The sequence below is a fragment of the Lissotriton vulgaris genome, chromosome 1_1 (assembly GCF_964263255.1).
Source record: "Lissotriton vulgaris chromosome 1_1, aLisVul1.2, whole genome shotgun sequence".
In the NCBI taxonomy this organism is placed as follows: domain Eukaryota; kingdom Metazoa; phylum Chordata; class Amphibia; order Caudata; family Salamandridae; genus Lissotriton; species Lissotriton vulgaris.
This window is the reverse complement of record NC_141685.1, coordinates 710,133,457-710,151,517: the sequence shown is the minus strand read 5'-3', so window position 1 is coordinate 710,151,517 and position 18,061 is coordinate 710,133,457. Positions and strand designations below refer to the sequence as shown.

General features: G+C 43.6%; 1 protein-coding gene across 3 annotated transcripts in view; it reads left to right on the top strand.

Moving 5' to 3' along the window:
- ZBTB41 (zinc finger and BTB domain containing 41) overlaps positions 1–18,061 on the top strand; it is a 323,994-nt gene that overhangs the window by 120,277 nt on the left and 185,656 nt on the right. For all 3 annotated transcript variants that reach the window (XR_015308354.1, XM_086954800.1, XM_086954792.1), the window contains exon 5: positions 16,658–16,805. Coding sequence is in view for 2 of the 3 variants with exons in the window: in XM_086954800.1 (XP_086810926.1) it covers positions 16,658–16,805 (148 nt within the window). In the remaining variant the exon portion in view is untranslated. The remainder of the gene's footprint in view (positions 1–16,657; positions 16,806–18,061) is intronic.

Sequence of the window (18,061 nt, the reverse complement as noted above, 5' to 3'; positions counted from 1 at the left end):
ATTCTGTTTTTAACGTAAACCTGGTTCTCTGAGGCTTCTCTCCCCGACATTCTAGCCATCCTCCCCGATTCTTATTATGCCCTCCGGGCTGACCGCCCCGAAGGCAAGACCGGGGGGGGTGTTGCCATGATTGCTCGATCCACTCTTCAATTTCAGCTTCTCCCCCAACCATCTATAGCTGGGGTGGACTTTCTGGTCGCCCGCTCCTCTAATCTTTCCGCGCCTCTCACTGTCGTCCTTGTCTATCGCCCTCCCCTGAGCATGCCTCTGTTTGTGGCCTCCCTGCAGGAACTCCTCGCTACGCGTGTAGTTAACAACTCTTCTGTTCTCCTGCTAGGTGACTTTAATTACTGGCCTGGCGACCCCAGGGAGGACTTAGCGTCCAAGGACTTCACGGCCACTCTCTTATGTCTCAACCTTAAGTCCCATGTACTGGTTTCTACTCACAATCTTGGACACATTCTGGACCAAGTCTGGTCTTCCCAGGACATAGTTTCCCCCCCCAGCATCCTCCCTTGTACCTGGTCCGACCATTCTCTCATCTCCTTCACTATCAACATTGGTTCCCCTCACAAACCCCCTCGTCCCAAGAATGTTTTCTCACGTAGCTGGAACCGCGCTGACTTGCTTTCCCTCTCTCATTCCCTTGCTTCTTCCCCTCCCGACCTTAATGGCATCTCCCTTGACTCACAGGCCGCTGCAGTTGGCAATTGGCTATCTTCCGCTTGCGATTTAGTAGCCCCTCTCAAGTTAGTTAAGTCCATTCGCCCTCATGAAGCTCACCGTTGGTTTAACTCTGAGCTCAAGACCCTCAAATTGGAACTTAGACGCTCTGAGCGCCTTTGGCGCCGTAGCTACTGCCCCGACCTCAAGGCCAAACACAAATCTCTTCTTAAAGAGTACAAGAAGGCCATTCTGGCGACAAAGACCAAGTATTTCTCCGAACAAGTAATCCTTTCGGCCAACAAATCTAAAGAAATCTTCTCCTTGGTCAACAATTTGGCCACCTCTGATCGTGCTTGTCCTCACTTTACTCCTTCCCAGGCCCTCTGCTCTTCTTTAAACGACTTCTTCATCGAGAAGATCGTTAAAATTAAATCCAACATTTCTGTCACTCCTTTTACTCCACTTCATTCTGTCCCCTCTGTGTCTAAATCTTTCTTTTCCTCTTTCCCGCCCCTCTCCTTGGACTCTTTCTTAGCTCTGCTCACAAAAATCAAGTCTGGCTCTCCCACTGATTGTGCCCCTGCCCGCATTCTTAAAACTCTCTTCTCTTCCTGCCCTGCTACCCCCCTTTCCCTTCTCAATGCTTCTCTTTCTACCGGACTGGTCCCTTCTTCATTTAAATCTGCTATTGTTTCCCCCATTCTTAAAAAACCCGGTCTTGATTCTTCTCTCCCTTCTAACTTTAGGCCCATCTCTCTTCTTCCCTATCTTGCCAAAATTCTGGAATCCTACGTCACCTCCTGTCTCTCTACTTATGTCGAACAGAACCAACTCCTTGCTTCTCATCAAGCAGGTTTCCGCTCGAGTCATTCGACCGAAACTGTGGTGCTAGTCGTTCTTGACGAGCTCAAAGCCAAGGCTGACACCAACTCTCCCCAAGCTTTGGTTCTCCTCGACCTGTCCGCTGCGTTTGACACGGTCGACCATAACATTCTTTTGGACCGTGTCAGCGCAGCGGGCATACGAGGTCCCGCCCTTTCCTGGATCACGTCCTTTTTGACAGGACGTTCTCAAGCTGTCCACCTCCCCGGCTTCTCCGCTCTCCCCCTCCCGGTGCCCTGTGGGGTTCCCCAAGGTTCCTCCCTTTCTCCTCTTCTTTTCAATCTTTACATTCATCCACTTATTTCTTCTCTCCTTGAGCTGGGGGTCTCTGTGTATAACTACGCAGATGACCTCCAGCTCGTCTTTGATCTTTCTTCTTCTTCTCACTCCTTATCTTTCTTTCACTCCACCATGGTCTTTATTTCTGGGTGGATGAGCGCCAATCACCTCAAGCTCAATCCAGATAAGACTGAGCTTGTTCTGACTGGCGGCTCATCCAGCCCTTGGTCCTCTGCCTTCTGGCCCCCTATTCTTGGCCCCCCTCCCACCCCAGTTCCCTCCGTTAAAACATTGGGCATTAAGGTCAGTCAGGACCTGTCCATGCACGGCCAGGTCAGTGCCGTGGTGTCCTCCTGCTTCCTCTCCCTTCGGATGATCCGAAAAATCTCCCGCTTCTTTTCTCTTGACTCCCTTAAAATCAAAATTTCTGCCCTCATCACTTCCCGCCTTGATTATGGTAATAGCTTGTTCGCAGGCATTCCTGCTTACGAAACCCGCCGCCTTCAAGCAATCCAAAATCAGGCTGCCCGTCTCATCTTTCATTTGCCCAAAACCCATCACATCACTCCTGTCCTCAAATCCCTCCACTGGTTACCCATCCTGCAGAGATCTTTGTTCAAACTAGGTTGCCTTGTTTATCGGGCCCTTGATCACTCTGCACCGGCTTTTATCAATTCTCTGATTTCCTTTCACACCCCTGCCCGCACTCTCCGTTCATCTTCCTCTGCCCTCCTCACTGTTACCCGTTTCCCCAAAACTCGCACTGGTGGAACTAGATTCTCTGTTCTTGCACCCCGGTTCTGGAACTCCCTTCCTCTCTCCATGCGCTCTATCCCTATCTTCTCACACTTCCGTAAAGCACTCAAAACTTTTCTGTTTGCCCTGGCCTACCCCCGCTAAACCTCCTGGCCCTGTCTGTTCTGTTCCTTAGAGCTCTCAGCGCCAGGAAGCCGTTTTGGCCATCCTGCGCTCTACAAATATTTTCATTCATTCATTCATTCATTCAGGTTTGTTTCATATTACAGCCCATGTTTTGATGCTTCTGAGCCTCCCACGTACATTGCCAGTAAGGGAGGAGAAACCTGGAAAGATGGACAGGAAGCTCGGTGTGCAAGTGCACCTACTGCTGAGAGCTGCGGCAGACTCATCCAGCGGCCCCTCATTCCAAGGTATAAAACAAGGAAAGAGGGCCGTGCAGCTGGAAAGCGCCTCTCTGACAACACTATTTAATGCAGGCGTCTAAATCCAAAACAATGGGAAGCAAGCAGGCTGCCGACTGAAAATTTTACAAAGTATGCTGAGCTGCTTTAAGGCCACGAGGCTGAGCTCCCAGACAGTCCTTTCTCTCTAGCCTCTTAAAAAAATCACCCTACCTGATAAACATATACTTTCAAATTCCTTACCTAAAAAATTCCCCAATGACGTAAAGTCTCTCGTTTAAATCTTTTTTTTTTTTTACACAACACAAACTTTACACCGCCTTTCTTATAAAGTGGTCGTATTATAATAGCGCACCATCTGAACAGACCCATTACAAATTGTACTAATTATTAATTTTCTGACCATCATTAACAAACAGACTGATAGACTGCCCCCTTAAATTAGATAGGTGGCTTACTAAAGCACTGTTCTTGCTTGCTACCAACAAGCATTGCCATAGCCAGTAGGACTCGCATTAGGAAAGTGTAAGCTATTGGCTTTGTGAATAACAATGCTATTAATTTATATATTTGCAAAGCCAACACATATTTAAAAAATTTGTCATTTACAATACCAATAGCTCACACTTACCTAATGCATTGCAAATGCTTGTTTGTACCTCATGTTGTTGGCTCGTGTTTAACCACTACTGGACGTCTGGAAGGATCTAAGTCAGTGTCTGATATACTGACTCTTGGGAAGATGTTGTTGGCTTCTGATAGGGACGAGGTTTGGCATATACCTCTGCCCAGGTGTAAACTTCATTCAGTTTATAATCAATGGTATCCCTACGGAATTTACGGAATTTTCTTTCCTGAATATCTTTCCCATATGTGTCCAGTTTTGTGTTGAGGTCCTCTAGAGTTGTTTTCCAAAATTCAATGTCACAACGACTCGATAAATCAGATTTGATGATATGTATCTCTTCTTCCAGTTCTTTAATCGTTTTTGAAAGTTCTTCTATATGAAGAAGAATTAAATCCAGTGAACATTTGTTTAACACTGCTTGCCATTTTTCCATAAACCTTTTGTTGTACTGAAATTTGTACAATAGTGGTTTGATTGGTAGACGTAATCCTCGAGGAATCCTTTGTGCCTTGTGGTACTGTATCAATGTTGAGGCATGCAAACGCTGACTCAGTGCTCTCCGTGTAATGAATTCCAGCTGCTTTAATTGTTGTGTGATTGAGCTACCTTGGGCATTGAATGAAGGTGCATCATCGATGAGAGAATAAATCTTTTGAAATTGTGTCTCAGTATATGTTATAGTATCTGCCCGATTATCAGTGAGATTAGAAATACTGTCAAGCGACATCTTTAAATGTGTACAAGTGTCGGGGTGCCACGGGTTGGACTGTGTGGCGAACTATAAGATAAAGAAGGTGTTTACCTGTGCACACCCTAGTAAACGCGATGTGTAATGCTGAAAACTGTTAAAGTAAGTGAGCGTGCTATCTGGTGGGAAGGCAGCCAGCCAAATTGAATGAACAACAGCTAGTGGAACAACCCCACTTTAGACAGGGGCACACAGACTGACAGACACAATAAACATGCTGCTAAAGTGCTACGGGAAGGCATGAGTGAGCAAGGGTTGATAGGCCTGTGGAGGTTGAGGCAACCGGATAAGCGAGAAAGTACTTGCTCGTCTCACACATAACTCCTGATCTAGAATTGACTACTGGCTGGGGACCAAGGAAGTGAGCACCTGGACAAAATCGAAAGACCATGTGCAGGAGACTCTCTCGGACCATGCACCGGTTCGATTATAGCTCTTACTGCCTACCCATACACCTAGACAGTTTATGTGGCGCTTTCTATCAGACGCACTGTTAGACTAAATATTTAAAGCAAAAGTGAGACAGGCTATTGTTGATTTTTTTTAACATATAAAGGCTCAGTGACAAGTGCGAGAACACTGTGGGAGGCCTTCAAAGCTACTCTCCGAGGGGTGTGCATTAGCAAGCAGGCCTGGGTCCTAGGCAACATTCAACAGTTACGCATACTTGAACAAGAAATTCAAGCATTAGAGGAAAAGCTCATACAGACTCTAGATGCAGCATTACTAGCCACAATACGTGGAAAGATGTCAGAATATCAGGAGCTGGCTGAGCGGGAACTTCGCTTTCTCACACACTGACACATAGCACGCACATATGGACGGGTGGTAGGCCTAGATGCGCATTGGCGTATAAGTTGCAAAATGTAAGAGGGCCCACGCAAATAGTGCGAATAACAGACAAACATGGCATGCCAGCCATACTCAAAGTCTATATTGATTACTATGCGCAATTATATTCTACACACATACAAGCCACAGCGGTGGAGATTGCGGACTATCTGCAAGATATTACTTCGGCCTGTTTCTCAGATGGGCAGAGGAATACTTTATGCAGCCCATCACGGAGGACGAGGTCAAGGACGTAATACAATCCCTCCCAAAAGGTAAGGCCCTGGGCACAGACGGATACACTGGAGAATTTTATAAGGAGTATGGGGACCTGTTAGTGCCACTCTAACTTGAAATATACCAGGAAGAGTATGAACATGGCCTTCTTCCCCCGACGCTCCGAGTGGCACTGCTAATCACTATACTCAAACCGGATAAAAGTCCAGAGCACTGAGAATTATACAGATCTCTATCACTTATAAACATTGATGCCAAAATATTGGCAAAGATACTGCAGACTAGGATGCACTCCCTAATGCAGCACTTAGTGCTGCCTAATCAGTCAGGATACGTACCCACCCGCTCAACTTACGTACATTGTTTGCACTGAAGCTTGACCCAGATCTACCGGCAGCGGCCATTCTATGAGACGCAACAAAAGCGTTCGACTTGATGGAGTCGTGATATGTTTGCAATTTTGCGTAGAATGGGACTACCCCAGTCATTCCTCCGCTGGATACCAATACTATACGCTGAGCGAGTGGCGAGACTCAGGGTAAACTTTTACACAATGGTACTGCTTGCTATCTACAGGGAAATTCAGCAAGGTTGCCCTCTGTCACCACTTCTGTCCGCTTTAACGCTGAAACCGTTGGCCTGTAAAATACGACGACGGCACCCGAACGTTCAGATTAAGACCTCTTAGTATTTCAATGTATGCAGATGACATGGTTCTGTATATACACAAACCTGCAAATAATCTAGAAATGTTACTGAGCGAATACATTAAATAGGAAAGATTTTCAGTCCTGAGTATCACCTGGGCAAAATCGGTGATTATACCGTTAACTCCCTGCACAAAGAGCTGCACCATCGAATTCCCCATAATTTGGAGTACAGACCAGGTCAAATTCTTAGGCATCTGGTTGATACACAAGAACTATGGCAGAGCATTGTTGAAACTTGAAGACCAAGTAGCCCGTTGAATCTGATTGACGCTGTCATTCGCGGACAGAATCGCGATACAAAAAAATTATCATATTGCCCAAGTTTTTGTATTTATTCGGAGCGCTGCATATGTACCTTTACTACCAATGCGAACAAGAGTATTTTGTTCACTACTGGCAACATTCGCATGAATATATTTCCCACACATGGCCATAGAATCGGACGGAGCTCTCCTGGTCCCACTCACAGCCTTAATTTCACAGAGACTGACAGGAATCCCAAGTGCGGATATAAGCCCAATGCAGTGCACGATACAGGCATGGCATAATCAAGCGCAGCAAGCACATAAAGTGCCACTACATGCCTATGCACTACCACTATTGCATCATCCGAATATAACTGTTACACAAGAACAAAAGACACAGTACATGCTAGAGGAAGTGATGGGCTTACACACCATGGGGGACATGGAGAGGGAGAATACGTTCCTCGAAGCGGCGGAAACTTGTGTTGGTACTGCACAGAGTCCATTACACCTCTTTACCTACATGCGGTTGAGAAACACACATTAAGGCTCTATAAGTATCCTTCCCACAAGAGCCGCCGACATTGCAGATACTACAGACCCTCCTAACTGCACCCACACGAAAACGCTTAATTACTAAACTTTACTGTGCAGCACAACAGGACAAATACAGATGTATAGAGCGAACGCTAGAGAGATGGAATAAAACATTGAATACACCACTAACAGAGGTCGACTGGGGATATTGCTGCAGACTTACCAAGCTACTCCCGCCAAAGTGTACCCTTCATGTTATTTGGATTAAATTTCTGCAACAAATGTATTATACACCAGAGCAATTACACAGATATGGATTGTGAAGGAACGCTGACTGTAACCGATGTTGGAATATGAACCGGATTTTCTGCATGTTAGCTGGGCATGTCCTCCTGTTAGAAATTATAGGTCAGGAGTGACATTCACACTAGGCAGTGTGCTGCTTGAGCCTGTCTCTAACACTCCACAGGTGTGCCTCCTGGGCTTATTAACAACTCAGAGACCGACAAATCGTAAACTAACTGCGGTGGACCTATTACTAGTCAAACAACGCCTAGTAATGCACTGGGTAGTAAGAGAACCCCATGCACAGACAGCTGGATTAAAGACAGGTGTACTGTAAGGTGCAATTGAAACGTACGCAGAGGAGCTACCTGTGACCTTGAGACCGAAAGACATATGGGGCCCACTGGTACGGTACTTGCAGACATTGGAAAATACTTCACAGGTGGAAAAGGTAGAGGATGCCCCAGATAATCAATACACTTACATGTGTCTGGGAAAGGCCATGAATTAGTTTAACAGAATGTGACGAAACACACATAACCTACTGTATTGTAAGGTGCTATCTTGAATTCTAATGTGTCATTATACTGTATGTGTATGCTGGATAATTAATACAATAAAATAAAAAATGAACATTTAAAAAAAAAAAAAAGTAATGAGGTAAAGTCCTATCATGTCGAAAGCAGTAGAATCCGCTTGCAAAACGGGTCATATGCGAGCTTAGATGTGCCATACAGATATGCAAAGGTTTTCAGTAGATTCACTCTTTCTCAGCTCCATGTCTTCTCTACATGACACCTCTAAATGGCTGCAGCGAATGGTCAGATAACCGTCTGTCTGAATTGCTTTACTTCCCTTGTTGTTCACTCCCTTCAAAACAATAACCTGAAACAGGACAAATAGGATGTTAATGTGTTAGTTTAAGTCATGTGATTTGTTTGCTTTGTTTATTTTCAAGAGTTGCAACCACCAGTAAGGGTTTCTTCTTGATGAACTGAAATACATACGCATCAGTTATTTAATATGTTGCCTTTTGGATACAAAATGGTTTTCTTTCAAGTTCATCTCTCTCAGAAGGTAGTGCTACTAAGCATGTTATCAATCAGAGGAGAATGATCATGCTCCTACTCAGATTTCAATGTTTGTAGATCTTCAGTGGAATATTAGCAGTGGAGTGCAAGTTGAGCATGCGGTTGTGATGTATGAAGCACACAGTTTGAAATGTGTGTTTTCCCCGGAAGGCTTTTCGAGAAGAATTAGATTCTTGAACAGGGTACCACACTCCATTTTCTAATGGAGGTGTTGTATACTAGATGGGATCAACTTCTGTTGGTAAGTGTGCAGTTTTATTTGGAATAGGCTTTACCAGGCTGTTTGCTGTGTAGGCATGTCCCAGATACAGCCTCTTAGAATATTTGAGGTGGGAGGTCACATTTTATTGAGTTAAAAAAATGAATGACTATGTACTTGATAAAGGGAATTAAACATACAGTATTAAAGCGCACTGCTCCGCGCTCACTGCCGCTGCTCAATGAACCTCAACTCCCTTTAGGCGCCTGCACAGTCCTGGCATCTGGATCACCTCTGGGAGGTATACTCTTGTGCTTAATCGTTTTACATTGGATTTGGGAAAGTTACAAGATCATTATTTATACCTTATTTATACCTCAATATTCTGCCGATCCTACCCAGGTTTTCACATTTTTTACTGCAGCTCCTGGCCTCATAAATTGGGTTTTCCATACACATGCAAATATCAAGACCTTTTCTCCATTCCACTATGTACATATTTAAACTAGAAAAGGTGGAACTTTGCAGCAATTGCAGAATATTGCGGGGATGCCTTAGCCTCTGCCCATTTCTCATTTGTCAGGGTTCCCATGTCTCATCCCCAAGCTGAGCAGAGCAAATCAAAGGAGTCTTTCTTATTATTTATCAAAGAGCGATAGACTTGTTTCACCTTGTGGTCCCCCAGTCGCCATGAGCAACTTCACATCTAGAGGGTTAAAGTCTGGAAGGTTCTTCCAGCCCTATTATAGTTGGTGCTTTTGTTTCCCTAGTTGTAGGTAATGGTAGAACTGGCTGAGGTGTACTTCGTATTCCATCTGCAAATCTTGATAGGGTTGAAGTGTTGGACCATCCATCACGTCCTCCAAGGTGGTGGACCACTGATCCCATCCTATAGACCTCACTGTCTTTCCAGATTTAAATAACCACTTTGTTCACCGGTGAGTGTGAGGATCACTCTACCACAGATGAAGTATGGGAGTACCTCGGGTATCTATTTGCCAGACGCATCTAAAGGGTCCCCCTGGGTGTCATACAACCATTCGTTAACAATCAGCAGGTGGGAAGCCCTTGATAAGATTCAATGTCTGCCTCTGCTATCCCACTTTCATATGTAGATGGAGAACATTTGGATAATACTATTAGTAGGAAGAAAAGTGTATCTTGTCACAGAAGGAACGTGTCATTGTATAGGAGTAATTCTGTAGCTAGTACAAGAATTGTAGGAATGACAACATTTTGAAAATGGCAGATCGTACGATGAGGAACAGTAAGAGCATGGACGGGACATTAATGTCTGCTATTAGTTTGTCCAGTACTCGTTGAATATTACTTTCCGAAACCAACTTGGTGTCTAATGTAATATACACCCCTAGATATTTGAATGCTTGTGTGACCACCTGCAGTTTACTAGCCCACCCTAGGTCTTGGGGGCATGTGTTGGCTGGAAAGATTAAAGCTCTGGTCATGTTTATGGAGAGGCAAGATGTATCGCCGAAGAGACGAAACATCTGAACCCTGCCTGTGTCCAACGTTCCCGGATACATCAAGAAAATCAAAATATTGTCCGCATGAAGGACCACCCTATCAGTGACACCCGTTCCTCACTCGGAGCCCTGTTCCTGTGCGTCCATAGAGAGCCACTTCGCTTACAGCCCTTGGACAGGATGAAAATGAGAGGTGAAAGTGGGGCACCCCAGCCTTGTTACCCATTTTACTGGGAATGGGTTTGATGTTTCACAACCCACTTGTCTTCTGTGTGTTTCTGAGAGCAGGGATGTGCAGTATTGTTAGTTGGTAGTGACAGTATTCGAAGGCATTGTCTGTCAGTTGAGGAAATGACAAGTCTATGTCCGTGAAAGCTCCCAATTTTTTTTAAAGATGGCAAGGCATTAGCAATGTGGAATTCATTCTGCGACAGTCAAGATGCCCATCAGTAGTTTTTTATTTTAAGAGAGTTTGGTTGGTCCATTGAGTCCATGACTCTTGAAAATTCATTCAAGGTGAAAGTGGATCCAAACCAGATGTCATTAACAGTTGAGCACCATTGTCACCAGATACACTAGATAATCTGTGACAACAGTGTCACTTTTTCCCATTCTTTACTCATTTTGCAAAAATTCTGCTGGAGGCTAAAAGGAATTTGTAATGACATAAACCTTTGTGACCTTTTTCTATGTTGTTTGTCATAAGTTTGTTTAAATGCTTGTGGAGGGGACTAGTCTATCATACCTTAAATGTAGAATGTTCCACACCTGTAAGATCTTCGTAGTGAGTCACAGGGTGAGCTGCTATCTTAGCCTTATTCTATCCTCAACTCTTGTCCAGATTTTCAGAAGTTGGTAGATAGTGTCATCTCTACGTCTGTATACCCACCAAGTTTGTGAGCACTGGTATACACAGATGGTCCCTTATGAGAAATCTGAAAGGCTTTGATACAAAACAGAGGGACCTGTCTGACACCAGAGGAGATCAGATCATATCACACCAGATGCTGTGGACAATATCTGGCTGAATACATACTTTAAAGATAGGTAGACTAGACCGCCACAAGCAAGTCTAACCAGCCGAGGTTTTCAGTCCTCCATTTGTGTAATACCATTGGAGAAAATTGCATGTCAAATAATAAGGGGGATCAGTAACAGCGAAAAAAGGTACTGTGACATATTCAATGGCATTTGATTCAACCATAATAGGTTGATGGTCCAAATAAATCATGGTGGCCTTTGTTGACAGCATGAAATGTGTCTACACATTTGCATACCACTGACTGTGAAAAAATTATATGTAGTGACATAGTGCTACAATTGTATCCAATGCACTGTGACATGACAAGAAACCATCAAGGGCTTACAGCTAAAGCTGATGATCTGATAAGTAGATTGGTTAGGAACATTTATATACTTTAGTCCTTTACAAAGCAACAGACAATAGCTAACTGAAAGATGTTTTTGAAAACCTGTTGCCAGAGCTGTTAGTATATGAGCATGCATGTTGCTCAATTGACCCAGAGTGCTAAAAGTGCTGATCCATGGCCATTTATGGCAACTTTCTACAAATATACAGACAAGGAACTCATCACAAGGCTGACCAGACAATATGAAGTGTGTTTCAAGGAAGGCAAATCCAGCCCTGGACATTTTCAAGCAAAGTGTATCAAATCTCCTATGTTGTTCTTCACCAAATTTAAAGTAACGATTAACAACACATAACACTCCATTTAACAGATGGATATCAGATTTGATGGAGTAAATCCCCTATCTCTGAGAGAGGCGGGCTAGTGGATAGAGAGCAAAAGTGCACCAAGGAAGGGACTGATTGTGCCAGAAATAAAGTTCAATCCCACTTGTGGATTTCATGAACAAGTTCGTTTGCAGTGCATGTGTAATGGGGTCGTCCTAGATTATAAAATTTAAGTTCTAGATAAAGATGAGTTATTTCACTGACGTTTGGATGGGTTAAATGGAAGGCTGAAATCAAGAGGATAGCAGGTGTTTTGGAAACATAGTAACCCTTGTGTCAAGATGTAATTCACAGCTGTCCATTCTCTTTAGACCAATTGACATGAATAGGCTACGACACCCTGAAATGTGCAGGATATATACTACTTTAGTAAAGATGGGAAGACCTTGCATACCATTAAATATCAGCAAAAATTCCCCTCTGCACAGTGTGTGTTACATGGAGCCCAAAGAGGTAGCAATAACTTACCAATGGCAACCTAAGTGTAGGAAAGTGCCCTTTTTGACATGGTCACCCCCACTTTTTGCCTAGTATTTGATGTGATTTTGACTGGAAGTGCTCTAGGTCCCCAGTACCAGATCTATTTTCCAAAACTGTACAATTGTTTCCCCCAATTGGCAATACTTTTGGTACTCCTGTAAGTCCCTAGTAAAAGTAACCCCTAGTATCTAGGGCAAGGTGGCTAAAGACGGTCCTTAAGGGCTGCAGCACAAATTGTGCCATTCTAAAGAACCCCTCACCGAACACGTACAGACTGCCACTGCAGGTTGTGTGTCTTGGTGCAGACTAAAGGGAAAGCATGACGTGGCACATATCCCTGTGCGCCATGCCCACAGACACTCAATACAGTATAGGTACGTCAACCCTACAGCAGGCCTTACCTCCCCAAGGAAGGGCGCAGTATACTATATGTGAGGGGCCTACCTGCACAAGCAGATAGACCCCTGTGCAGGTCAGTTCTATTTCTGCCAGTACAAGTGAACAGGGAAGCCCTTTTGAGTACATGTTCTGTATATTGGTGAAAACGAGTTCCCCAGTTACATGATGGCTTCACTGAAAATAGGGATATTTGGTATGAAACATCTCATATTAATAAACCCAACCTGGTGACAGTGTTGAATATATTGATACATGCACACAGAGGGCAACTAAGGGGTGCCCCTTGAAAACCAACCAGCTACTGGTGTGCTGTCTGACTGGTTTTTGCGAGCCTAAGTTTCTGACCCTCCTAGGGTGAGTGCCTTTACTCTCAGGAGGCCAGAAATCAAGCTTGCTCGGGCAGAAGGTGCTTACACCACCACCCACAGGATGCCCTGCTGATTAGCATTCAAAGGCAGGGGAGCTTTAAAGAGCCCACTGCCTTTGGTATGCAAATCTGGCTTTTCTCACAGAAGAGGAAGCCAATCCCCTTTGTCCAGACCCTTTAGCACCTGGAGCGGCAGGAATATTAGCTAGTCTGTTAGGTGTGTCCGCCCTCAGGGCAGTCCCATCCCGAAGGTGGGCTACCTGAAGTGGAGGCGACTTTTCAGAGTTAGGCATTTTGGTGATGGCAAACTTAAGAACTCTGGGCTAGGGTTATGCCTACTTCCTAGAGGAAGTGGTCATATAGGGGACGTAGTGACCCCCGGGGTAAATAGCCCATTGGCTACTACCCTACACTCAACAAACACCCATAAATTCAGTATTCAGGGGAGCCCCTGGCACCAGAAAAGCAGATCCTAACTATTTATAAAGAAGAAGGACTCTAAAGGGCCTTAAAAGCAGAAGACTCAAGAAGAGCAACTGACTTGGCACCAGTTGTGCCAGCTTGTCTGCTGTTCCCCATAAAAACTGCACCAAAGAATTCTCGTCCTGCAGCTGTCATTCCTCCAAAGCCTGGGAGGATGGCCTGCCTTCAGTGAAGACTCAGAACTCCCGTGGAGTAGCGGAGCTGCTTCCCTGTATCCGGCAGGCACCCGAGAAGAACTGCAAGCACTCCGGAACTGCCAAAATCCGCAGCCACGCATCACTGCACTTGAGTCCCCAACGTCGCCTGCAGCCTCTGTTTGCAGGCCCCCTCAACCACATGTGCTCTGGGACGAAGAAATCGGATGCCACAAAGACCCTCTGCACCCAGCCACCCCACCCCACACAGAAGAGGACCACCCGTGTCCCCACGTCGCCTAGCATCACAAATCTTGAGCCCTTGTCGTGGTTCAGCCTAACTGGCCTCCCAGACAAAACCTGCAGCCTCCTTTCATGGAAACCATCCCATAGACTAGCATTGGGCACCTGATGCTGTATTGCAACTCTGCACGTAACCACCCTAGTGCCACTGAAAGTGACCTCTGGTGCTGCTTTGGATCTTGCCCCATACTCACCTTAAGTCCAGGAGATTGGTCTCGTACATAATTTTAATGTACCTGAACGCCGTCCTTGTTTTTCCTCTCATAGGATAACATTGGAGCTTCTGAAAAAGTATTTCTCTTCCAAAACGTACTTACCTGATAGTATTGATTCTGGTGCCTAAACATATATAAAGATATATTTTTTTAATAAATTGCGTGGACCTCCTTATTTAGTTGTGTGCCTCATTTATTATCTATTGTATCTATTTGCAGATGTAAAACACTGTTCCCTGATAGGCCTAATGCTGCTTCGCCACACTAGCCCCTAGAAGAGCACGTTGGGAATGCTAGAGCAAGCCCCTGTCCACTCATAAGGGAACCCCTGGACTCTTTGTACGATACACCTTATTTTGGTATATCATATAAATAGCTAGTGTCCTACTCCAAGTAATGACTTTTATTGTGCGCCTTGTAGTGCCAATGCATGCTGACTATCCATAATCCATGTTTAAACTGCAACATACCATGTTAGTAGAAGAGGGTGGAAATCTAATTGTTCCTGGAAGTGTAGGAAAGTACCACCATTATGCTAGTGAAAGTAACAGATTCAGCATTATGAACTGTGATTTATATATTGAAATTAACAGAACAGGTTATCAGTTACTAAGATTTCAGATTATACCGGCAGGAAAGGTCAGTGATGTCATATCACCAGAATAGTCCAGTTATAGTAATTTCCACTGTCACAACATACTTGTAAAAAAGCAAATGTAAGATAATTAAAGCTGGTGATTGAAATATGTCACTTGCTTGTTAGCAACTAATGTCTCCTCTTTCCTGTGTTTACTTCTCACATAACCATTGAAAATAGTGCACTCAGCCACCTGACGCGGAGTTCTGGCAAAACTCTGCCAACTGCCTTGCGGTGGAGTTTTTTCTCACATGTGACTTGCCAAGGCTCAGTTGGTGAGCGAGCATTTTCATCCTCTAGTGTGATTTTCAGGCACTAGAATGCCTCCCGGCGAGATTTTCTCAACGCGGGCTTGCGCAGCAGGTCAGAAACGTTCACGCTGACAAAGCTGCTGCTTGAGTAGAAAATCTACTCGAACAGCAGAAAGAAGCTGCACCCTCTGGATGCACTGTTTGGTGCCGTTTGTTCTGATTTTACAGCACGGAACAAGCCCCTGGTGCTAAATATCAGTGAGAGTATTGCGACATGCCAAATTCTACCCCCTTGCGGAACTCTGCGGAATCTTGCTTAGGTTTAATGTAACTGCGCAGAATTTCACAGAGTGAAACTCCGCAAGTTCCACCCACCCCTAGTTTTTAATGGTACAAATACTCTAAAATTTCACACCCAACATTACTACTTATTCAAGTAATAACAGTAGCCAAATAACGGGTGTAAATATTAACTAATTTAATAGTACTCAGTGTTTTAACCTCCTAAAGACGAAAAGTTGAGCTTGCACTTCAGAGAATTGCAAATGCCACCAATGATTACTTAACTCACTGGGCTTTTTGGTTGGCATGTGATAGAATCGGATACAAAAGTAAAATACTATCTCCTGCTGTGTTATGTAGATCACGTTTACTTGATTGAGGAATTAGAAAGGCAAGACATTTATTTTCCAATGTAATTATGCATCATTTTTTATGACTTTTAACATCTAACCCGAGTTAATGTATACTCAGTACTCTGAAACAATTTAAATAATTGTTGGAGGGCCTTGATCTAGCTGTCAAAATCTAAATGAACAGTGTTCAGGATGATTGTGGGTATTTTATCCGTGTACACTACAGATAACTGCCTGCCATTTTAGTTCAATAGCATGTTAATCCAATGAAACGTTCACTCCAATGGTCACAGTTTTTACAATACAACAATACTTTTCATCACAAAACATAGAATCTCTAGTATAAAGTAAACACAGGCAATGCCAGTTGTCTGACTGTAAAGGAATATTGTATGGTAATGTAATGTATTATAAGTAAATAGCATGGGACAATGTATGTATTTGTGTGGAAACAGAGAACTGTAGAATAAAATTAGTGTAGGTTAAAAGGTCAGGTGAGAGTTTCATTCTCAGGTCAGACCTAACAGCCCAAGTAGGTTAATGACTGCCCTCCTCCCATCTGTGCTGCTACCAAGGAAACACTATAAATGATCTAAGACCGTTTAATAGCATTCTAATGCTATGCATGTGCCCCTGAAAGTTCAAGCTTAGGCAGCTGGATGAATAAAACAAATGATCACCGCTGCATGGAGGGCAATCACTTCTTATGGAAGCACACACCTTCTACTCAATCAAAACATGCATGCCTGGCTCCCAACATGTGAGCGAGGCCAAAGCCCCTCTCCGGTGATGTTCACTTAATTTTCTGGGGACAGCTGTGTTGTGAAGCCAGGCCATAAAAAGTAAAGACTTAGAAGGGAAATGTGTGAAACCTAAATAGTCTCAATAAAAGCTGTATTTGTACCGGATGACAAAAAACATGAGGTATCAAGTGTTCATGTTTAACCATTGTTTGTTTCTACTTCACAATAGTTTCTTGTTCTTGGTAGTTTTGACCTTTTGTTTTTCGTTTTAGATTTGTAACAAATCTTTTACGAGGAGACCCCACTTGAATGAACATATGATTCTTCATTCTCAAGATAAACCATTCAAGTGCACCTACTGTGAAGAGTACTTCCGATCGCGCTTTGCAAGACTGAAACATCAAGAAAAATTACACCTTGGTATGCCAGATTGTACAAGGAAATAATTGAAACTTTGAGTGCCATTTTCAGTTCTTACATGGATATTTTGATTTGATAAAACGCATGGTGCTGTTTCACTAAAACGTTGAGCTAAATATTAAGTGATAATTGTGACTGATAATATTAGTCATTCTTCCTAAGAATGTTTGGTTGTGTATGCATTTGAGTACATGGGGTCACAAGTTAAGCTAAACAATAAATATACACGATTTGTTAATATCCCAAAAAAACCTGGTAGTGGAGGGGACTGGAACCTTGATAGATGGACAATACATATTATATTAGTGAAACAAAGGGGGCTAGTGAATTATTTAACGCAGGAGGGAAATGGGAATCTGGAAACTTCAAATAGCAAGTGTCAGAAGGATTAAACATGTCCAGAGGGGGAAGAGCAGTTTGAACGGCAGTATTCAGTGGCCATATGGTAAGTAAGAGTTGATAAGGACATAAAGGTTGTAAAAATTTATATAAAGCGGAATTACGATTTTGTCCAATTTGATCAGATTTGTAGGGCTTGATCTCTAAGGTTTTCTTTTAGAAAGGTGAAATCTACTATTGTATGATTACACCTACGTTTGGAATCGATTTCTGACTGTTGAGGACTTTCAAACTTTCCAAGGAGTACTACTGGAAATCTTTCAAAGTCTTGCATGCATTCTTCATGGCCCCACCCTACCCTCCCACTTTTCAATTCTAAACTTAAAACTGCAACTGCTCAATGTGTGTCACATTGGCAGACTTCCTGTCACTGTAAGTGCTTTTTAAAATTCTAAAATGTATCGTATCCTAGTTCTTAGAATCGTTTTTGGAAATTTGCTATTGCAGATGCCTTATTTTTGTAGATAGTTGCACTTACGTGCACCAAAACATTTGTGAATATACATTTATGCCGCAATGGTGTCTTGGGATGTCTTGAAAGAGAAAGAGCAAGGCGAGATTTGAATTTTTGTCTTATTTTCGTAAGGGGCAAGCAGTGCTTAGCAGTCAGACAGAAGTGCGATTATATAACCTGAAAATATGAGATAGTGGTATCAAGGTTTCAGGCAAGGAACCTAGGCATGATAATAGCAAGGTAATGAAAGCTCGGTAAGGAATATGTAATAAGCAAAGTGCGTGTTGGATGAGTGGATGACGGCACTTATGCATACCGTACCTTAACCAAAGAGAAGCCATTGCGGGATGGCTGTGACTGCCGCACACAAGCTTTTCCCATTGCACTTGTGACACAAGTAATG